This window comes from Danio aesculapii, chromosome 7 (assembly GCF_903798145.1).
Source record: "Danio aesculapii chromosome 7, fDanAes4.1, whole genome shotgun sequence".
Taxonomy (NCBI): Eukaryota; Metazoa; Chordata; class Actinopteri; order Cypriniformes; family Danionidae; genus Danio; species Danio aesculapii.
In genome coordinates, this window is record NC_079441.1 from 36,243,937 (window position 1) to 36,268,961 (window position 25,025).

Here is a 25,025-nt window from a genome sequence, read left to right on the forward strand (position 1 = left end):
TTTGCCCCGGCCGTGACACCATGTTAATGAGACCCACACAGGTGACAGGTGAAAACAGGACAAATCCCAACACAAACACACACACTTATGACAACACTGAAGGCAATGCACATCCAAACAATACTGAAGACTGTCTACAAACACACATACACGGCAGATGAAAACACTGCTGGCACCAAAGCACAAACGCTACACACATCTCAGTGACGTGACAAGACAGAGATTCTCACAACTCGGTGGCACATCTGTCAACTTTTCAAGGTAAACATTCAGTTCACACGCACACACAAAGTGCACTCTTCTTGCTTGTTGTCACTTCTTTCCTTAAAAAAAACAACCCCAAATGAGCAAATGAAAAGCAGTGCAGCCATTACCACAAAAGCTGTTTTCAAAATGGCGTTTTAATTTAGTTAACATTTAAGAGAACAGCACAGAGATAATAAAGTCCACCTGGCTTCGTTTTACACAAGTACACCAGTCGTCATCCTTTCTCCCATTACAGCCGCTCACGGAGAATCTCTCCCATAGTGTACGGTTACATCAGCAGAGATTAAAAAAACAACAGTCCCCATACATGTGGCATTTCATAACGCTTCGGTTTAAACCAGGCCGTGTGTAAACAAACTGGCAAGTCATAGCAAACGTGTGCATGGTTCATCAAACCGGTTTCTCCATGAACAGTGTTACTGCAGATTAGCCAACAGCACTGCGGTTTAACAGGAGCGCGTTCAGACTGAAACCGGAGAATGTCGTATGCTGGAAATCAGCGCTTTATAACATGACCTACTTCTTGACTGCAAATTCTTAACTTTTGGAATATTATCATAATGTATCTGTAACAATTAATGAACTTATATTTTGCGAGCATAACCTGGGGAGCTGCTTTTTTTTTGTTTGTTTTTTTTGCAATTTTTAAAATAACTATTATAATATTTATATTTATAAAAACCAAAATAAAATGAAATAAGTCCTATTTCAGCAAAAGCTCAATTATATTATTCTTCATGTCCCAAAAAACTGTGCTTAATCTCATTGTTCAGACCAGTGCATGGCAGTCGAGGGCTCTGCTGCATGTGAACACACCGGACGAAAGACTTCACAGCAAAAGAGAAAGGCAAAAAACAGGGACTACACACGGTGCGTCTGGACTCTAATTAATGCTGGACGCTGCAGTGCATAAGATGGGACTTGTGATGACATTCAGACAGAAGGAAAACATCCTGTTTTGGTCATTCGTCCGAGGCTTGGTTTACAGGAGTGGAATGTGTTGCCGGTTTGGAAGGGTCAGTTCTGGCGGAACATGATGAATGTGAAGCCGTCAGGTGAGCGAGTATGGATCCTCTGTATTTAAATAGCAAAAACGCCACCTCAAAGAGTCTGAGCTCAGAGAAAACAACAACAACACTTCAACAAAAACACACACACACACACACACAAACACATACGCTCTCACACAGTGCAAATACGCTTTTTTTTTTTGTTCATTCTCTCGACATCGTGTTCGCTCTCGTGACTGTATTTACCCTGCGCCTTGAACAGAGAGAGATGCGGAAGAGAGGATGAGGCAGCTAGATGTTCCTCTTCTGCTTTTCTTTCTCATTCTCTCTTCGACACAGCACTTATTCCTCCTTTCCCCTTAGTCCACCATCTTGGTCATTCCCTACCTTTCTCTCCATCTTCATTTCTCCCTCTCTATTTATAGAGGCTCATGGTGGGACTCTGGTACATGCACATGTAAGCGTCACAGAGAAGTCTGCGTGCATAGCCCTGGATGTTTTTTGGGTCCAGCGCGTGGAGTTCCTCAGGAGTCATTTTCAGGTATTCCCCAACTTCTGGACACCGCGACACCTGTGGGATGTTAAATCCATTCTGACCACCTGCCAGAAAAAAAGAAAGTTAGAAACATGTTTACTAAAAAAGCAGTCGATTTTGATATTTTCATTTAATACTTAAAGGGATAGTTCACCCCAAAAAACAGGGAAATTTGTATTAGTATCTCTTCCTCATTAATAAGTTACTTAGGATTTTAAAAAAAGCATCTGCTAAATGATTAAATCTAATGCTAACATAAATGCTATAAAGGTGTTCTAAAATGATAACAGCACAGAAACAAAGTTTTAGAAGTCTTCTATACCGTCGCGGTCAGCCATGCTATCGAAGAACAGCCAGGCCGAGTCTGCGGATCCGTATTTGACAAAGGCGACATAGTGGCTGGTCTCAATGCAGAGCACAGCGAACAGCTCCATCTGCTGGTGAGGATAAGAACCCTGCCTCCATACTGACTCGTGCAGCTCTTTGGGGACTGATAACTTCACATACCGATGAGTCTTACGCCGTGGGTGCAGATGTACCTAAGGTATACCGGGGGGAAAAAAAATATATATTTACATTTATACACCAACTGATATGAAATTTATTGCAGTTTTCGCTATATTATACTGAAGTGATCCTACAAAGAAGTGCTACTAGGAACTTTCTAGGAAAGTGCTACTTTCCTGGCTAAAAATACAGAATTGTGTCAGTGCAGGGTTTTACGGTCAATGGTAGGTAGATTGGTTACAAACTGTAGGCTGTTACTGATTACATAGAAATTGTAGTCAGTAATGTTATGTCGATTTACATATTGTAGGTAATGTATTGTGACTACCTCTGGATCACTCTGTAGAAAGATATATACTAATACTATTAGGTTTGGGTGGTAATGCGGTGCTGTGATGCTGTGCGTCGCTGGCTTGGTTGGTGCTGTCTGTGTGTCTGTGTGTGTGTGTGTGTGTGTGTGTGTGTGTGTGTGTGTGTGTGTGTGTGTGTGTGTGTGTGTGTGTGAGAATGAGAGAGAGCATCCCGCACAGATCTCTAATACAAACAAGACAAACAGGTGGCCGTGAATCTAATGTTGCATATATAATATTCAGTTTCTGAATGGTTTAGGCACAAGCCAGAAGTTTGGTGACGCTGTCTGAGACTTACATCATAATTTTTTTTTATTATGCACGGAAATATCGGATACCGAGGTAAAATAGGGAGGAGGTTTGATGGCATCAAAATTTGTATCCCTCCCAAGCCTAAATACTATAATTATATACATAATATGTTCTCAAATTCACAAGTAAATTGATGTTTAATAAAAAGGAAAAGGGAATTGAAAATGAAAAAATAAATAGAATTTTAAGATAATCAATAAATAATGTATGTATTTATTGATAATATAATTTGTGAATAATTTGTAAAATGACACTGTGAATAATTTTGAATCAGATAATAAGATAAAAGCATTTTAAAATGTAATTTTATGTTAAAAAAATAGTAAAATGTGAATTATGTCTGATCAACTTAATACTACACTGCATTGAATATAAAAATAAAAATAAATTGTTGCCTAAAACAAATTATATATATATATATACATATACATATACATATATATACATATACATATATATATATATATATATATATATATATATATATATATATATATATATATATATATATATATATATATATACAGATGTTACTACTTCAATGTGTTCCTTCTGCCGCCATTCATACCGCAGCGACGACGGTACTTGGTGCACCAGCAGCTTTTGACCGCTGGGTGGCAGTTTAACCACAGATATTCAGCTTTGCCTTTCCACAACACTAAACAGACTTTTCTGTGCGTACCTTATGTGATCAGATGTGTTCAATTAAAATATAATTTTGATTTAGTTTTCTTAGTAATAAACATGATCTTATGCTCGGTCAGTGCGCTTCAAGTTTTGCCGTTGTGTGCTGTGTGCTCGAGCGGAAAAACGTGTTACTTCTGTTTCATTGTTCAGTCAAATGAAAGCACTTCTGTTGAGGTGACAGCGGGGTTTGGGTTGTCAATGTGAGTATTGTAAACTTTTAAAGATGGAGGAGAGTACTTGTGGTCGCTGTTTCAAGTTATCCAGAGTTGTATTTATAGATCTTGAATATTACAATATTATTAAAATTACAATTATAACATCGACAGCAACTCGACTCGCGCACACCAGCTGATTCAGTCGTTTTCTAGTGACATACAAAAGAGTGCAGGGCTTCTTTTTTTTTTTGTTAACCATAAAAGGCAGAAAAATAAGTGTTAAATGGACAAACACGTCGAACCTCCAGAGCTGCGGTCATGTCACCCAGCCCATGAAATGCGGAGCCAGCTCCGGTGTCATCTACTGAACGCAAATGCCCAGCTAGTCCAGCCAGGTATGGCAGAGAGGCCCTATCAAAAATGGCCAAATACAAAAGAGAAACTGGTAAATAGTAGACGTTGATGAGAAATGGAGCAGCATATTTGGTAGTTGAGAACGCGCCGCTCCGCGATGTAGAGCTGGTTTCCGAGAAATGCAGGCGGCGGAGCAAGATACCCTCTTTGCCACGGTTGCGAAAAAGTATCTGCATGCGCTAGGCACACCGTCTCAGTGCTGCTGGAAACATTGTAATCTCAAATAAGTCTCCGCTTAAACCGAACAAAGTCAACATGTTAGTTTTTCTGGCAAAGAATTTAAAATATGAATAGAAAACAAAAGGCGGAGAGACGCAGTTTTTTTTTTTCAACATCTGACTTATGTTGTTACAAGCCTAAGCTAATATTTTTGTTCTTCGTTACTATTTATATTATTATTGATTAGTATTTGTGAAGTTTCTAAAATGTAACGTTTACTGTTTCAAGCAGTTAAAGTTATTTCTATTTAACTAGCCTACATTATTATAGGCTGTATTGTGTTGTTTTATCAACGAAAGTTAAACAACAAACATGTTCGTTTGTACGGATATTTAGCATAATACTTTGGTCTTTTTTGATTTCTTATTGTTTTACATGAAATGTAAATTAACTTAGGTAGGCTACTTGGGTACAGGGGCGTAATTTGTTGGTAGTATACCGAGAAATGCTTAGACAGTGAATATTGTCATCATTATTTAAAAAATTATAAATAAATAAATAAATAAATAAATAAATAAATAAAACACCTTACGGAAAGGATGAAATAAAGGAAAAGCATGCTCTTAATCATTCTTCATAATCTGATTTGTAGCTATACATGCAATAAACCTATATTGCGCCGACAAGAACAAGCTCTAAAAGGTAAAGTCTAAAGCCAGAGGAGTTATTGATATTAATGTTAGTTGTTAAAATGACCGTAAACACTGCGTTGTATAATTAACGCCGTCATTGTGTCGTGTCTGCGATTTTTTTTTTTTTTTTTTCTCGTTGAAGAACAGAAAATTCATGTTATCGCCGTCTTCCCAGCCAGGTTTTCATGCACAGTTTCCATTTTTGTTTCTTCTCAAACAATAAAGTTTCGCTATAGCAGGCCCGGCGGCAGGATATCATAAATGAGGGCGCAAGGGCGCAATCCCATTGCACTTGACCACTGAATTTGGTCCTTTCTTGTTCCTTTTATTTAGGCTATTTATTCATTCATTACCGATATAGTCCTACTTTTTATAGTAATAATAATGCAGTTTCGCTATTACCGATTTTATTAATGAAGGCAACGATACCGTTTACATTAATGCAGAAAGATCATGGTTTAAGCACCAAACAAGTGGTTTAAATTATGTTAGTCTCCTTATTTCTTTCCGTTTTATTTTAAATATTATAAATGTTTAAAGTTTTAGGTAAAGACGTCAAAATATGCCCACACGTGCAAGCTAAACTAGATCATATCTGAGTCATCACGCTTTATTACCCAACCAAAATCAGCGAGGAAAAAATAAATGTTTTAAATTAAATTATATTTAAATGTTAAATTAAATTTAAAAAATGAATTTAAATTTGAAATGCCATTTAAAAATTGTTGCTAAAATTAATGTGTTACTTAGTTACATTTTTAGGCATTAGCCAAACAGAAAGCCTGTCTACGGTAAATCCACACGCACTAAATAGCCTACCTTTTTCTTTTATAACACTGTAAACATAACTTCGCAGGTCGATCATCTTCAAACGCAAAAGGCATTTTTAAGTGTCCTAACTTGACTGCTGCTGTAGAATGGGATGTTTTTTTTACATAACTTTAAACGTGTGCTTTAGCTATGTCAAAATGAAAGCACATTTTTTTAAGGGTTCTGCGTTTTGTCAATTGTATAGCTTAATAATAATAATAATAATAATAATAATAATAATAATAATAATAATGGATATAACAAATTATAATATTATAGTATAGACATTTTTACTAGGCTACTTTAATATTAATCCCTAACTGAAAAACTAATGTGAAAATGACTGGCAGCTGTGCTAAAATTAATATAATGGCAAATTTCTTCTGCGTTTTTTTCCCTTTATAGCTCAATAGTTTTATTCAAAGAATTAGTTAAGCAAAACATGAAATAAATTAAGCTGCGTGTCTTCGTGATATCCACTAGTCCAGTTTTCTCCAGTGTGAGTTTAGAGTGCGCCTCCACCGCATGCGCATTTATGCCTGCACCAGATCAAAGCAGGTGTAAAGTCCAGCACAAAGCGCTGTTAGTTGTGCGTTCAACCAGCAATACCCGCTCCACTGTCTACAACACACAAATACTCAAACTCTTTATTTGTGGACTTACTTTTGATAATAGGCTATATCATTACCTTTATCCTGATTCTATTTTTAGTTTTATTATTCTATTTTTTTATTTTATTTTCTTTGTGTTATATCCATAATTGTTTGCACTACTGCCCTTTTTGCACTGTCTTTGTCTGCAGTGACGCTGCACTGCTTTGGCAATACGAATGTACAGTTATTTGTCATGCCAATAAAGCACCTCAAATGTGAAAATAGCCTAGGCAACAAATAACAAATCGGAGTCTAATAATAAAATAAATGCCATTTTCATTTTCATACATGTGTGGGTTTTGACAATATGTGTTTAATTAAGCTATAAAGATTAGCCTATCAGATGAAATGCATAGTGACATATTAAATAAATGTCTCTTTTGCTGAATATTTAATTAATCTATATCTTTAATATTTTTAAAATCACCTCGCTTTGGCCCAGAGAAAGAGGCGCGCCGCACCAGCGGACCTGTGCTTTCCCAAACAAAGACGTACAGTAACTTGCAGGTGAACTATGCATAGTTTTGGGGGGGAAAGAATATAGTGATGAGTGTTTCCCAAAACCCTTAGTTTCTCTGTCGCAGATCCATCTTTTGAATGACGTCACTATTAACCCTGCTTTTATTTATTAAATGCTTCCCAACGCCGCATTTCTGTTGCGCGAAAAAAAGCTGCTGCAAATAAACATTTATTTTAGTTATGCCAATGCCATTTTAATAGTTTCATTATAGTAGTTGCTGGTGTGCTTCATCTGCGTGATTTTGATTTGACATTCTTCCGCTAAACTTGCACTGTCTTGGCGTAAATGGGCTGTGAACTGTTGCTATTGAGGCATCAAGGTGTGAATAGGCTATAGTTCTCTCTTCAACTTTCAGGTTTGAGGTGGGGGAAGAAGTGGCAGAGGCAATTCAAATGTACCATCTCTAAATTAAAAAAGGCCACTTACGCGGCATCTGTGTGTAAAGATTATTACCTTATTTTTATTTTATTACTATTATTTATTTATTCATTCATTCATTCGTCATTCATTTTCTTTTTGGCTTAGTCCCTTTATTAGTCTGTAATTGCCACAGCGGAATGAACCGTCAACTTATCAAGCATATGTTTTACGCAGAGGATGCCAGGAGGGCCAGCTGGGGCTTCGGGACGGAGTGAAAGGAGAGGCGGACTTTGCCCCGAGTCTGGGAAAGATGGCTTGCCGTCTTTACACTAGTGTCCGATGGCACACGAGTGTTGGGCCAAACACATGAACAAATAAATTAATAAATAAGGGAAAGAAAACATCTAGCCTTATAGGCTGAGTTCTTTTTGATTTTAATCGCCGTTAAGTTTCCGTTTTAAATGTAAGGCTGTTGCATAAAATAATAAAATTGCATAAAATAATACAATTTTAATTTATAAGTGACTTTGCTGCGTCCCCCTTGATGTTTCAATAACGCATAATAATCTATACACCATATTAAAGACACTTAAATAGTCTACTTAACACTTTCCTTAAGATCACAGAATAATATGCAACATCTAATTCCGGGGATGTTCTGGGGGCAGGGTTTGCATGCAGCTAGCCCGACAGTGAAAACGCGACATGATTTCGGCCTCACTGATGCCCATTAACACCTGACAGACAAGCTTTTGGTTATGAGAAGGGGGAAGGGGTCTCCACTCTTAAGTGTTTTTCACAAACATGAATACACAAAATCCAAAACTCCGACATAGGACGGATGACGTAACAAAACCTATGCGTTTAAAAACGAAACCGCATTAAATATGGGGCCTTATGAAAATGAATGTTTCTATGCACAACAACTTCTGAACTGAACTAGGCTACCTGTTAGGGGTGGGCGATATGACCTAAAATTAATATCACGGTATTTTTCATCTTTTGAACGGTGATGGCATAATATCATGGTATTACTTTCAATAGCAAAATAATATACATCTCAAGGAAGAACGGACAAAAGAAAGTCTCACTTCTATCACTCTTTAAAAGTTTCGGTTTGGGTCATTGTAAATGCTCAGTCTCGTTATGAGCTGATCTTCATTTCTCTGTGTTGGTGGAATAAAGCAGGCGAGTCAGCCGCACCAATTTATGAGCAGACAGAGCAGGATCCTCGCGATGACCACCAGCGCAATTCCGCTCTTTGTTATGAGCCGTAGTTTCAGTGTAAACTTAGTAAAGGTGAGTTTCTTTGGCAATGATGTGTACAGTGTTAGATTTTATATTAAGCGGACATTTGCGCTGAACACGCGGTGAATGCAACGCATCGAGATTCGGGCACCTTCTCCGAAAACACTCGATTGATCTCAGCTGGTGGATCAACATTTACCTCATGTCATGATCGCTGTCATCTGCGCCATTATTATTATTAAAACTTTAAGTGAGGTTTGCAAACCTGTGCACTTTTCTGTGAACCGTTTGCATTTCCTGCAGTAACAAAAGCTCCCTGTTTATTATATTCATTACATTCAGACACACAAATGCTCCCAAATATATTATGAGGGCGCATAGATTAAATTTCGGGCGCTCATGCGACCAAAATGGTTGCAATTTCGAGCCCTGTAGTATAAGGACATGTATTCAGACCACAACTGATCGTTTGAAGAAAATTGAATGCCTTATTATTTAGAATTAGCTATTATTGATGTAAATGCAGCCGTTCAAGCCGCGCAAAATTGATTTATTACGGTATTGACGGTATTAGAAAATCCATGTCGTGGCGCAATGTCACACCGGTGATGACGATGACGATGGGTTAGTAATTATATTATAACTAGTTATGTTCAGGTCAATGAAATAATACCTTTAATAAATAAAATATGTTTGAAGAACGTGGTGGGCCAGTGATTCCGTCGCTGTCATCAGTGGTTTAATGAGCTCAGGAGAATTCTGCTTTGCATTTTTTCTATGCATTACTAACATCACTAAACCAGACATTTGTTTTATAAGTTAACCAAATATTCGCAGAGATTCAGCAGTTTTTTTTCTGACGCGTTTGCCAGTCAGTGGAAAAAAAGTAACCGTGGCCCTGTTTGCAGGTATTAATATTCGTTTTTTCGTCAATCTGATGCAACTTTTATTATTTATACAGGACGTTAAAATGCAATTAAAAGTTTCAAATCAATTAAACTCAATTTATAGAAAGGCTAGCCTATTTTATGCATTAAATATAACTAATTTCCTTTATTTCTGATTAGACCATGCATTTTAGACTATTTTACAATTGTAATATGTGCATATGCTTTTTTTAAATAACATTCGTTTAACAAATATTTTAGCACATCGAAAGTAATTAAGTGACCTGTTTTTTTTATTAAAACCTTTATGCAAAAGGATCAGAGGATAAATTATCGTAGGATAAACGTATATGGAAAAACACCAATTGACGGGCTCTGCTTTCGGTTTTAAAAGAATCAAGCAGCTTTAAAAAATATAATTTGCTGAAGAGAAATGACAGGAAAAAAAGAAAGAAAAAGATTAAATATATAGTGACTGTTAAAAGAACATTTCTCTTTAATATATTCTTTCGACTCCGAAACATCAGCTAAGATTATGATGAATGAAGGAGTTTCTCTATTTCCTGCTTCAGCAGTGCGTCCCGGTCCCGCAGGTTATGAACGAGGAGGCGGAGAGAATGCGCTGTTTAGTTTCGGCTTGATATATTTAAATAAAAACTAACACCGAACTGCTTTATAGCTCAAAAAGTTAAACTAAAATGCACAACTCTTGTTGGTTGCACCCGCGGGATGCACAATGAAACGCGCCATTATTTTAATTCTATATTCGTGAAGAATGAGCCATGAGATTGAGATTTTTGAAGGTGCTCTTTAGCGGCGAAGTTCCTGGCAGAGTAGCGAGTGAAAAAATGTGCATAAAGAAATTGGACAAGAGGAATAACATTTTAAATTATATAACAAGCATCGTATTCTTTCTAATCCTCGCCCAGTTTTAATACAAGTTGTGTTTTTTTAATATTTGTGGCTGGGAAGTTTATTAAGAATATATTTATAATTATATATTATTAAATAATTACATAATTATATATATATATATATATATATATATATATATATATATATATATATATAGAGAGAGAGAGAGAGAGAGAGAGAGAGAGAGAGAGCAAAAAATAATTTTTATTATACTTTTAGTGATCTGCTTAAGGTAGGTCAATTTATTTTTTTTGCTTTTGATGAAGCAGCATTCAACTTAAGCTCTTTAGACCATGCCCCTGACGGTTTCTCAGTGTTTCGCCGCAATATCTTTAAATAAATTATTTATTTAGGCATATTTTCATTATTAATTTATTTTCATTATTCGTTTATTATTATGTACAATAATTCAGACATAAAATAAGATAGTAAAATATAATCAACAACGAAAATGTAAATAAAAAACATAAATAAAAACATAAATGAAAAAGTCTTGTCTTAGTCCTATCAAAACGGCAAACACTAAAAGCAGGCTAAAAGACTGCTTTATTTATTTATTTAAGACTACTTATTGTACTGAATGTTTGTGCTTTCATGTTAGTTGTCTTTTATTTCTTCAATTCCAAAACGAGTCCTCTTTGCACTTAAAAAGTTTACAATAAAGTGTGTTAACAAATTTTAAATGATTAATGAAGGACTTATAATGCTTTGACCTATTGTTTAATATCATTTACAAGCACAGTAGCATATTTAAAGGTGCTGTAAAGGCTATTTCTTTCCGTTCGCATCCCGTCCCTTTGCGCCCCCTGGCGGCTTTTTCACAAACTGCGGTCTTACACTAAAAACAGAGCAGCATTTATTTCAAACGGCGGCGGTATAAGCCACGACGGTAATAGCCACTTTGAACTCTCACCTACTGTATATACACATACAGTTGAAGTCAGGATTATTAGACCCCCTTTGATTTTTGATAATATTCTGATATTTTTTCTTTTGGAGAAAGTCTTATTTATTTTATTTCGGCTAGAATAAAAGCAGTTTTTAATTTTTTTTAAACCAGATTAAGATCAAAATTATAAGCCCGTTTAAGCTAATTCTATTTTCGCTAGTCTACAGAACAAACCATCGTTATACAATAACTTGCCTAATTACCCTAACCTGCCTAGTTAACCTAATTAACCTAGTGAAGCCTTTAAATGTCACTTTAAGCTGTATAGAAGTGTCTTGAAACATATCTAGTCAAATATTATTTACTGTCATCATGGCAAAGATAAAATAAATCAGTTATTAAAAATGAGTTATTTAAACTATTATGATTAGAAATGTGTTGAAAAAATCTTCTCCCAATTAAACAGAAAATGGGGGGGGAAATCGTTTTTTTTTTAAATTTCAATTAGTTGCCAAAGCAATATTTATTTTTAGTTTGATTGCACATATTAAAATAACAAAAACGATAGAAACAGGAATTGACCAAAACTATATGCATAGATTAATTAAAATAATAATTAAACCTGCATAAAGACTTATCAAAAATAACCAAAAAAAATCCTAATAGTTTTTTTTAAGTATACCAAATAAGATAGAAACAGTTTTATTTATACTGTGGCACTAAACTATTACACTTGTCTACTTATAGGTAAATTCATTTGAACGGCTATTCATAAGAAAAGGTCTCCATCTAGTGGACATAAAAGATATAACAGCATGATAATTCAGTTAAAGAGCTAGAAGAGCATGTTCGTGAGTCTGCGATTATGTGTGTGTGAGACATACCTGTGTATTGCACTTTTCACAGAACTGTTTGATCTTTCCTGGTGTGATGTCATAATCTTCATAGCACTCTCTGCACTCATATAGAGCTAAACCTCCACAGATTCGACATTCTCTAGGGGCTAAAACAAACATTCACAAACATTCATTAATCCCTTTAAATATAATGCACTTTCTTATTTTCTTTATCCCAACACAGATAAAATACTTTCTGTGTTTTTTTATTCAACCCCTTTTAGTTACTGAAGTGACTCACTGTCGTCTAATAGATCTGTGATGTCAAGCTCCAGAGAAGGGAAGATCTTATTAAACATTTTAAAGTCCTTCCCAAAGCGAGGCATCTGAATAATAAGGCAAGAAGGGGCCTGGAGAGAAATAAACAGACCAGATCATAACATTTCCCCACATTCACACATTTATCAGTGAACAACAATATTTAGATGCATAAATTCTCATTTGAATGCATCGTTCTCTTATCATTTTTCAAACTGTTTAATGGGACTCATTCGTAAAACATTTGTAAACATACAGTAGGAGTAGTCTGAGTGGTTTCCAGACCTTCTCAAAAAGACCCTGCAGAAAGGCCGAAATCAGATTTGATTGTTAATCATTTGAATTGTAATGAATTCCAATCATTCATAAATGGCGAAAGTGCATGCTCGTTCACAACTGGCATAATCTCCTTCTATGAATTAGAACTACGTACTGTAAATAATGTGTCCAGGAACGCAGTGGAGTGTTCTGGACTCCCTTCTACGGGTTGACTCCAGCATATTTCATAAATATTAGAAAGACTAATAGGCCATATGCCTAACAATACAATTTCTAAACATGTATGTCCACCGAAGCCAGTTTCAAAATGCCAGCCGCATTTCTAAATATGGCCAGATGGTGGCGCCTGAGAACGCTCTGGTGGCACAGCGTTTTCCAGCTGAGATGCTTGGGTTGCTATGACTTGGAATCCACAGCAGTAACACTTTAATAATGTTTACTTTAATAAACATTTTGAAAAATAATACTGCACAGGCCAAAAGATCGGATGAAATATTAAGGTGTTGGTTAAAAAAAAAAAAAAAAAACTCACATTTTATGTGTACCAACTAACATTTAGAAAATATTAACACTTTCATGAATTTAAACAAAAAATTATTATGTTTCATGAATGAGGCACATTGTGTTTATTTAGAGGAAATTCGACATTTAGGCCTATACTGTGCGTGCTAATTCTACTACTACTACCACTATTATTTATTCAGAAATAGTACCTTAAAACGATTCAACAAACACATGAAACCTGACAAAAAGTAATACACAGTACAGTTTAAAAGTTTATTTTAAATAAATCAAAATGCATTCATTTTATTTGAAATTTTTCAAAGTCAATAACTGTTATTTTACTTTGTAATATTATTTTTTTAAATTACAGATTTGATGCATGCCAATTTGTTTGATGTATGCCAATTTGCATTAAAAAACAAATAATATTTCTCCAACCCCATAATACCAGTCTATATATGGTTTTTTTTTCTACAAAAGTTCTAAATGTTTCTATGTAACAATAAACGTGGATGGTTTGAAGGCATGGGCTGGTGTAAGATCCTGACAGTATGATAGCTTGGATAAAAATATCACGGTTTCACAGTATTGTGATTACTGCTCTAAAATGTCTTCTTAAGGCCCAAGATGTTTTTTACATGCATTTTTATTTCTCTTTGCTATTTGGGCTTATTAGAACCTAATTAGAATAAAAACCTAAGTATCATCTTTTGATTTGATGTACTTTTAGAGAAAAACGATGTCCATATATGTGGCCTCATGGTCCGAATTTACATAAAACACTTTTTCCTGATTTTTTTATGCATATTTAACATAGAATTTTTTTTTTACTTGCTTTGACCATCAGAGAGTAAAAAAAATTTTTTTTTTTCATTTTGGAGAGTTAAAAATAGTGTTTGGGACATTTCATATGCTGCAAAACAGTTGCAGGATGACACTGTATGTCTGTACCAAAATATAAAACATTCTAAGTATTTTAAATAGCTACTTAAGAGCTAAAATTTGCTGTCCACGTTTTCTTTTTAAATGTCTGGGTAAAAAACTAACTTTTATCCCCTTTGAAAACAATATATTTTGTTTTGAAAAACATTTAAAATATTTTGGAGCAGTAAACATGTCAGGCTAAATAATTCAAATGAATCATTGACTTCTGCTATCATCATTGGTATCAAAAACACTGATTTCTTGACAATTTAAAATGGCATCTTGTATCTCTTTTCTGCTGGAGATACTGTTGTTCTAAAAAAACGTAAAATGTCAATAAAAAAAACATCTTACATATACCATAGGAATGGTATAGCAGAAAATGTTGGCGGTTTTAAAACCTTGACTTTTTCAAACAGTATTATACCTTGAAAACAGTTGTCATCCCATGCATGCCTATTGGTTTGTTCATGTTATCTTTTGTATTTAAGGTTTGTAATGTTTAATTTCAACATATAAACAATAAAGATAACATTATTAAACATTAAAGCATGGAAGTGAAACAGCCCTCTCCACTAATTTTATGGTTCACAAGGCTCCAGATGTACGTGTACATATCGTACCTCTGCAAATTTGAGATCACTGTTGATAAAGGACCACTCTAGAAGCTGCTGGCTGGTAGGCACCATCACTTTATCTTTCTTATCCATGAAGATTTGATAGAAGTAACAGTCCTGAACCTTCTGCCCTGCAGACCTGCGAAAGACACACAACACTTTTTAATACCAACTTCATCATATCAAAAAAGGCTGATTTTTGCATGGATTTGAAGGTTGTTTGACATGCACACCGAAGTTTGAGAAGAGGATCAACTCTCAGGATGTGATGAAACAGGATGTTGAGGAACTCCTCTGGATCTAAAGAGAGAGAGAAAATGTCTCAGGTCAAACAAATCACTCCACACAGAAAACATTTAGATAAATATTTGAACTCTATCAATAAACCAAATCAAATAATAAATGCAAAACATATCATAATAGCCTGATCGCCTTTATACACAAAACTATTGTTTTCAATTTATTCATTTTAATTCAGAAGGTCGCAGAGGTTCCATTAGTTTTCTTTAACTACTTTGTACTTGCATTCAAAGAAAGTAAATGATAGGAACAGTGTACATTTCGTGATGACTTCAGAAGGAGTAGGAGTAACATCAACCACATACTTACAAATTTAATGATAGAAATTAACAGTCTGTAATTACATTGAGGAATTTTTTACAAGCACAATGTAAAAACATGTACGTAATAAGATAAATGGACAATGCGTTATTTTATGGTGTACTAGTTACTTACTAGAGTAATAACAAAACATTATTTGAAGTATAAGACCTTAAATAATAACACTCATTATTTGAATGTATAGATACACTGTAACAAGGATAGTGCAAAATAAAGTGTACCCATAAGATCTATCAAAAGTTTATTTAAAGTCCCCAAGGAATCAAAACCAACCATATGATTTTGTTAGCTCATACTGCAAATTTTTTTGTGGTGAACAATTCATCTGTGCATGTCATTGAAAAAATAGTTTGCCCTTCTAGTCTTTAATTGAAATCTGAATATGCACTATATATTTTTTCAGTTAAATTTTCTGATTACGTATAATACTTAGCAAATGGGCGTGGCTAACATATTTGATCATGCTGCTCCAGCTGTCAGTTTTGACAACAAACAGAAATGGTGAGGAGGAGGCATCTGTTAGGTTGTAATAACTGTCCACAAACCCTTTACCGATCTTTCTAAATGAAATGCTTACTATACTACATCCATTCAGCACAAGCTATGCCCATTGTCTGTTTTATCATTTAATATTATAATACAATACAACAAAAAAAGGTTGCAGCTTCCGGATCATGGGGACTTTAAATGTTATTTTAAAGGGGTTAAGGATACACACGTAATATAAACTGGGTCTAAATTGTGAGAACTTTGACTACCATAATTTAAAAGTCGAATAAAGTAAATATTTGGCAATTAGTTAAGATGCTCTTCTTTAATAAAAAAGTATGTTTTTGATCAACAATTCAACTTTAGCCTCAGCATCCTCATTAAAGTCTTTCATTTATGGCTTTATCTCTGCTTGTGTACAGAAGGGAATGTTCTGTGTCATAACAGTTTTATAAAAGCACAGTGGACATAAAAGATTCCACCTGTGTTTCAGTATGGCTGCACAATGTTCTCTAAAACAGCAGGATGCACTCAAGATAAAAGATCATTAAAAGCTTTTATCAAGTACACAGAAAACACTTCACTCCCCAAAACGATTTGGCATCATCATAAGAGTTTCTGAAAGAATGGCATGTTCTGCAACATCAGTACAAGTCATCAAAAAACAACATTATGATAGGTCTGCTATTATTGTTTTTGTTGTTGTTGGTATTATTGTCATTATTAATATTATTATGCAGCTGTATGACAAAACTGACAATAATATATATCATCTGGAAGGAGAGTGATATTAGTCCAATTTATACAATGTAACATCAAGTATCATACAATTTCTTGATGCACCTCTAATAATAAAAGTTCTACCGAATTGCATCGGTTCTTATTATTATAAACACCAAAAAACAAATTAAATAAAATGTACTATCTGAATCTAAAAATAAGGTGACATAGTTACATATTTCCCATGCACTTCTATAGCAATTACTAAGGGTTTAAATTGTGTAAATGGCAGATGTTCCTCTTAGCAGCATAAAACCCAAACATATTGAAATTGTAAAGCAGGTAGCACTCAAATCACAATGAACGGAGGTGTTGTCATATCTTTTGGTTTTGATGAGAGGGTTTGTCTGTGCAGAATTTAATCGTGGAGCTGAATTGAACAGTATGAACTACAAGTTAGTTACTTAGTATACTAACTAACTATTACTACTTGAAATAATAATATTAAGTTGACGCAGTGGTACAGTAGGTAGTGCTGTCGCCTCACAGCAAGAAGGTCGCTGGTTCGAGCCTCGGCTGGGTCAGTTGGCGTCTCTGTGTGGAGTTTGCATGTTCTCCCTGCGTTCGCGTGAATTTCCTCCGGGTGCTCCGGTTTCCCCCATAGTCCAAAAATATGTGGTACAGGTGATTTGGGTAGGCTAATTTGTCCGTAGTGTATGGGTGTGAATGAGTGTGTGGATGTTTCCCAGAGATGGGTTGCAGCTGGAAGGGCATCCGCTGCATAAAACATGGGCTGGATAAATTGGTGGCTCATTCCGCTGTGGCGACCCCAGATTAATAAAGGGACTAAGCCGAAAAGTAAATGAATGAATAAATAAATAATAATATTAACAACAACAACAGCAACTTTTGTATTACCTCTCAGTTACTTTTTTCCTAAAGGGGTGCAGCTGTAACCTAACCTAATGTTTATGATTAAATGGCTTAACATTCTTAATAATAACATGTTTTGCTTATTAATAGAAAGATACAGTATGAAAACATTTCTCTGATGCACTAAAGCCCCAGTTAGTAGAGCTACATTTGTATATATATATATATATATATATATATATATATATATATATATATATATATATATATATATATATATATATATATATATATATATATATATATATATATATATATATATATATATATATATATATATATATATATATATTATATTCTTCTGGATGGGGCCCAAACTTTTTCTTATGAAGGGCCAAAAACCAAACTTGACTGAGAGCCATGAGCTGAAGGTAATTATATCAATATACAACATTATAACACAATGGAGAATAATGTCAAGCTGCACCTGCCTTTTCCTTGATTTGTTCACAGTGACTATTGAGCAACTGAATGTTCATAAAAAAAAATCTTGATTCACTGCCAACATTTAACAGAAACATTTAATTGAAATATGCTTTGTTTTGTAGCTTAACAATAAATCAAACAAACAAAAGGTTACGTTAAAATTAGAAATGACAATGTGTATTAAAGGCATTTCCCTCAGCATTTTGCCTCTCTTCTAAGATGGGATAAAGAGGGGGTGGCCAAATCAAAGGCCCTAGTTTGGACATCTCTGCCCTAAACTATTCTTATTAGCTTACCCAGCATGGGCTGCTATGTTTTAGGTTGGTATATATGCAGTTGACATATGATATTTTGTAATATAAATTTATAAAAACGTGACTAATAAATAGCTTCAATTAGATTGTGTAATTGGTGATCGTATTGGCCGATATGGTTTCAAGTAAATGGTAATTGGTGATCTGCCCCAAAAATCCTGATCGGAGCACCTCTAGTAATTACAATTAATTATGCATAATTACATATAACCAAACCTAACTCACATTCTAACTGCAACAATATAGTAGGTACGTGTAATTGTTTAATATTACTCAGTAGTTAAACTCACAGTTACACTGTGACTACGTGACCTTAAAATAAAGTGTCAACAAAAGCATTCACACAGTGCCTCTCATTTTCTGTTTGCACCTACAGAGGGCAGCATTTCTCCATCAATACATTTCTTCGACAGTGGCATGAAACACGAAACTCGTCTCACCCTTCTCCTCTGAAGTGAATCCAGACGCCGCCTCCACTTTCTCCAGTATCCTCCGAAGTTTCATGATTTTAGTGGCGCACACGTAACCATGTCTAACAAACACACACTTAGAGATTAATAAAAGATTACAACCAGGTTGCTCACAGAGAAAGACTAAGAAAATATTTCAATGTTTTTGTGTTTATAAGTTAAATTGAATTGACTAATAGAAACGATGTTGTAAAATGCACTGCTAATACAAAATATTAGTAAAAGACTACTCACATTCGTAGTGGATTGACTATTTCTGTGCGCAGTAACTCTTGGGTCTCTTTATAATATTCTACATCAGTCTTGGATCTGGGCCTCAGGAGAACCGTATCCAACACAGAACTAAAGGAGAAAAGACTGACACACATAGAGAGAGAGATTACTTCTTTACAAATTTAGCATTAAAGGCACAGTACACCTAAAATTTACTCTCCCTAGTCTTGTGCCAAACCTGTTTGAGTTTAGTTTATTTCGTTGAACATAAAACCTGAAGCAATCAACTTCCATTGATAGTAGGGAAAAAAATATGGTGTCAATGATGAGCTCTGACATTCGTCAAAATATCTTCTTTTGTGTTCAACAGGAAAAAAATTATGATTTGGCACTTGAGGGTAAGTTTACATTTTTAAGGTGAATTATCCCTTTAAGAATAAGCTTATGATCTTTTAAAGCTTTTGACAAGTAATGTGTATGGCAATGTTCACCAGAACAATGTAGAGTCCAGATAGCAGGAGTTATAATGTCCTTGAATTCCTTTCTTCTTCCCCACCATCACCTCCAAACCATCATTCTCTGTCCGCGGAGGAGTGTTTTCATTTACCACTTCACTCAGGTAACCCCCAAAAGCTGCAGAAAAATCACAGATAAATCAGTCGAGTATAATATGAGCTTCAGAGCTCAAAAAACAGGCTATGCTATCAATAAGCTCTACTGACAGCACATGTGGTAAAACCACAAAAAGAACATATAGGTCATTGAATGTTTTGACCAAAACTATGAAATATTAAAACATGCTGCTGTTCCAAAGTACATTCATGAGGCATTGCAGAATCACTTCCTAGTGTTTTCTGTCCAGTTGAAACTGTTTTGTCATTGTGACACAAGATGTTCATACACTGGAAAAAAATTTATTGACCCTTTGCTAAGCCACACCCGAAAACCGCCACCAATCGTGGCTTAGCAACCATAGCTACGCGCAGGAGGTCTGTCAAGCTTTCGAACGAAGGACCAAGCCAAAGCCTTGTGCATATGGGCTGTCCAAATATGATACCCGTTATCCTAAAAGTTTGGATGGGGTGGTAGAATTTTTTTCCCTTTCCAAAACCTAAAACCCAAGAGGAGAAATGCCAGCGTGGATCAAGCTGTGTGAGGGGCCGTAAAAGCAGCACAATCCAGTCATATTTCCATCTTTTTTAGCTATGAATATTTGCACGAATATATACATATCAACAGAACAGAACAGAGATATGATCACAAACTGAGCGCTTGCGATCAATATACTTCACACGCAGCTGTTTTTCAGTCATTTATAACCCTCATGTCCATGTCAGGTCTACAATTCACCAATGTTTTCATCTGTCTTTTGGACATTTAGTCAGGTGACAGCGTTATAGCGGATTTGTGTCTGCTTTTATATTTAATGTCAGATTCATATTTGCAGATAGGGAAAATCTATTTGTTCACTTCTGTTATTTATACTTTGATTTGCATTTCAATTTATTTTTTTACTTTATCACTGCAAATTAGTCTAGAAATGGTATAAAAAGCACACAAATATTCTGTCAGATATAGGTACTGTACACTGTTATGGGTCAATGATGCTAATATTTGGCACAAATCCATCAATTTCCCCTTTCTGGCGGTTCATTCCATGAATGAATTATGTAGAAGCACTGTCCATGCGTGTTTTCTTGTCGGTTAGTAACGCTATATTTCACTGCACAACAATTAGTCTATCAGGTTTTTTGGCTAAAAAAAGAGAAATGACAATTTAATTTGTTATTATTAGATTATTTTTAAATGTCACCTCTCCTGCTGTACATGAACTATGCTGTTGAATGATCAGCGTATGAGGTGGCTAGGCTTTAGCTTCAATTTTAAATAAATTATTTTCTAATCGACTGCGTATTATGTCGTGAATATACCCTGGGTAATGCATACTGCAGTCCTTTTTTGTCTCTCAAATATCTCACGTGTTTGCCAAAAATGACTAATTATATCATACATACTGTAATAGACGTGCCAGGCACGAAAGCTTGACAGATGTAAGAACAGTAACTAAGGAGAGTGATTAGTGAAGAGTCAATTGGATTTACTAAATTTTTTAAGATAAATGGTGGCAATCAATTTATTTGGGCTGAAATGAAGTTAAACATTTGTATAAATTCAGCCCATATAAATTGTTTGAAACTATTTTGCTAAAATATTTATTTTCAGTGTAACAATCACATACAGTACTTATGAAAACTTTTATGTATTATGTTAAGATTTACTTCATTCTCTAAAGGTCGTCTAATAATTTTTCCTTTCAAAATGTTGTGATTTAGAGGGGTTTTTTTCCTAAAAGAAAATTACTATTGGTTTGAACAACTAACATTCTCATGTGTTGTGTTTAAAAACAAGAGTTATTCCACCAAACTCTTGTGAATCTGTTTTTCTTTCCTGTTTCTGAAAGAAAACAGTTTGGCCTGTCAGCAATGGTCAACTAATTTCTTTACAGTTGAAAATAGGAAGTTAAAATAAATATTGATTATGTGGGAAGTGTGGGAAGTTCTAATTTTTAACTACCCCTTTATAAAGCATGTTTCTTACCTATAGAGTTGCATCGCTCTATGGGGTTTGGTGAATGATGTAAGGAAGGAAACCGTGAGTCAGGCCTGCAGCACTTCAGTTTGACAAACAGAGCTTTCTTTGGTGGACACGTGAAATAACGAATCCCTTTAAATGTACCATCAGTGCAGCCCACACACTCCTCCTCCTAAACACACAACAAGAAACAGTTTTAAAAGAACTTTTAAACACACTATTGTTCAACTGTTTAGGGCTGGCACCAATGTAGGTTTACTGAATCTAAATACAGTAAAAGAATAATAATGCTGAATACTATTACAATTTAAAAGTTCAGTTTTCTCTCTTAAAAGTGTTTTTATTGAACATATTTGATATGAAACATGTAGTACAAATAGCTTTTCAATTTTTCTTTTTTAAACACAACATACAAACAACACCAGTCACATATATATACATTTAGGTTCTATAAAAATATAGGAATAAAATAAACTACAAATAAATAATAATATTAAGTAAAACATAGATAGATAGATAGATAGATAGATAGATAGATAGATAGATAGATAGATAGATAGATAGATAGATAGATAGATAGATAGATAGATAGATAGATAGATAGATAGATAGATAGATAGATATCCATAAAGAAAAGAAAAGAAAAGAAAAGAAAAGAAAAGAAAAGAAAAGAAAAGAAAAGAAAAGAAAAGAAAAGAAAAGAAAAGAAAAGAAATAATAATAATAAAATAAGGAAAGTTTCTACACTTCTAAAATAACTGAGGGGTTCATCATCTTTATGTTATCTAAAACAGGTTGCCAAGCAAGAACAAAAACATATCAGTACAACCTCTTAGAGTGTATCATATTTTTTCTAAGGTCAGGTGGTTTAGAAGTTCCATAAGCCGTTGCTTAAAGGTTGGAGAAAAATTTTCCTTCCATTGGAGCAAGATTAACCTTCTAGCTAAAAGCGTAGCAAAGGCAATCACATTTATCTTACTTTTATTAAAACATAAGGACTGTGATGTGATACCAAATATTGAAATGATGGCCCTGGGTTCTATATAAGTATTTAATGCATCAGAGAGAAAGTGAAATATTAGCTGCCAGAAATCCTTTAATTTTGAACAAGCCTAAAACATTTAAGATAGTGTAGCTGGCTCAATATTACATCTGTCATATCTGGCTAGTTTCTCTTTACTTTACTTTACTACTTTAAATTGTATAACTCTATGTTTTGAACAAATCGATGATGAGTGAATATTATCTAAAACGGATTGTCACATGTCATCTGATAATTCTATCTCCAGTTCTGCCTCCCATTTTCATTTTAATTGCACTAGGGGTTCCAGATTATAGGAATTAATTATGGAAAATATTTTGCCAATAAGTCCATTTAAGTTTGGCCTTAGCTACATAATAGAGTCAAGCGGGAGGAGGGAGGGAGTGATGGAAAGGGGCTCATTGAGGAAGACACAAATTTCAGTTTTCTAATGTAAAATTGGTTGTTCATTCTGTGGTGGTGACCCCTGATGAATTAAGGGACTAAGCCGAATTAAAATGAATAAATGAATGAATGAATGAATGAATGAATGATGTAAAATGATTTAAAATATAATTCATTTCTGTGATGGCAAAGCTACATTTTCAGCATCATTAAGGCATGATCCTTCAGAAATCATTCTAATATGCTGAATTGGTACATTTCAGAATGCTAAAATAATTGTGTACAATTAATTTAGCCATTTTACATAAGTAAACTGAAAGTTTTAATTGTTCTTCCATCTTTTTTTGTGGAAATCGAGAAGCATTCAGCATTCTTTGATGAATACACAGTAGAAAACAAAAAAAAGGTTATTTGAAACAGAAAATAAACAAATGTAACACACAATTGGTATTTCTTGACAAATAGTATTAGTTATTAATTATAAAGCAAAATGTCCTTCTGATTCCAAATTCTTGATCAGTAGTGCATTTACCTATCTTAATAATACATTTACAGTGCAGCAAACAAACATGAATGTACTGACCAGCTCAAGTCCAGCTAGTGACTCTTGTAGTCCTGGAGGGACACCAACCCACCGGATGACCCCACACAGCGGCGGGTTCTCTTTGACCTCCACCATTGACCCAACCTCTAACCCTGGCTGGCCTTGTGGTGGTGATGGAGCCCTCTGCAGAGGTGTAGCAGCAGACAGGAGCTCCGGCTGCTCCCCCATCACTGAGCCGGCGGAAAGAGAAAGGGGCCCATGGCTCATGCTGCCATTGGGGCCAACTTTTCGGCTCAAGCTGAATGGCAGCGAGTGGAACTTGTTGTCATTGGACAGCGAGGTGGTGGTGGGCGGAGCTCGAGATGGGGATGAGCTTGGGTTGAAGTCTGGCGGCGTGTCTGTCAGGGATTTGGCCGGATCTTCGCCAACTGTTAAGAAACAAGGTCATAGAAATGAGAGGCTGCACTGAAATGTCATGATGACCAGATGATGCATCAGTGTGGAGGACCAGGAACTGATCATTCAATCTGAATTCATCTAGATAATTACAGCTAAATGCTACGAATTAATAATGAATTGCTTGAATGGTGTTTGTTGTCTAGAAGGAATAGTTCACTCAAAAAACATATTTCCGGGCTCATTTACATACACACCCTCCACTTTTCTGTTAAACAAAAAATAAAATATTTTAAAGTCGGTTGGAAACAGGTAGACGTTGACCACAGTATTTATATATATATATATATATATATATATATATATATATATATATATATATATATATATATATATATATATATATATATATATATATATATAGTGCATTCGGAAAGTATTCACTTCGCTTCACTTTTTCCACATTTTTTTATGCTGACATGAAGATATCATACTGTCACATGATCCCTCAAAAATTTATCTAATCGAATGATTTGCTGATCAAGAGAGGGTTAATTATACTCACTTTTGACCAGTTTAACAATCTTTTAGATCTAAAGTTTCGTACAGTTGTGTATGCAAAACCACAAATTGTCCTCCATATTATGCCCTTTCATAATGATCAGTTCTGGTTATTTTCACCTCACTGAAGCACACATCAACATAAGAAATATGAAGTTTGTTGGGAAACATGGTGATGGACCAGAGGGAAAAGTTTCCAAGGGATTTGAGCATGAAAATTGTGATGAACAGACAGCCCGGTGAATGAGAATGACTACAGCACAGGTCACATACACAATATCACAGAACGCCCTGCTACGTCCTCAAATGGTGCACATTAGTAAAGAGTGACACGAAGAGGAAATGATAACACAGACAAAAGCAATCCACCTTATTTTTCAAAGCAGAAGTAAACATTTTTCTATAAATGTTTCTATAAATGAAAATGAGAAGAATATCAAAGTGCAGTAAACTAGAAAACTGTACAAAACAG

At 34.8% G+C, this 25,025-nt stretch overlaps 1 protein-coding gene across 2 annotated transcripts in view; it reads right to left on the reverse strand.

Annotated features, from left to right (window-relative positions):
- Positions 1-383: 383 nt before the first annotated feature.
- cylda (cylindromatosis (turban tumor syndrome), a) overlaps positions 384-25,025 on the reverse strand; it is a 46,933-nt gene continuing 22,291 nt past the window's right edge. For both annotated transcript variants that reach the window (XM_056461791.1, XM_056461790.1), the window contains 11 exons: positions 23,636-24,024; positions 21,633-21,798; positions 19,526-19,667; positions 19,056-19,178; positions 18,792-18,883; positions 15,082-15,148; positions 14,855-14,987; positions 12,508-12,616; positions 12,255-12,373; positions 2,135-2,351; positions 384-1,877 (listed from right to left, as the gene is read on the reverse strand). In XM_056461791.1, the coding sequence (XP_056317766.1) occupies positions 1,693-1,877; positions 2,135-2,351; positions 12,255-12,373; positions 12,508-12,616; positions 14,855-14,987; positions 15,082-15,148; positions 18,792-18,883; positions 19,056-19,178; positions 19,526-19,667; positions 21,633-21,798; positions 23,636-24,024 (1,742 nt within the window). In that variant the 3' untranslated portion in view covers positions 384-1,692. The remainder of the gene's footprint in view (positions 1,878-2,134; positions 2,352-12,254; positions 12,374-12,507; positions 12,617-14,854; positions 14,988-15,081; positions 15,149-18,791; positions 18,884-19,055; positions 19,179-19,525; positions 19,668-21,632; positions 21,799-23,635; positions 24,025-25,025) is intronic.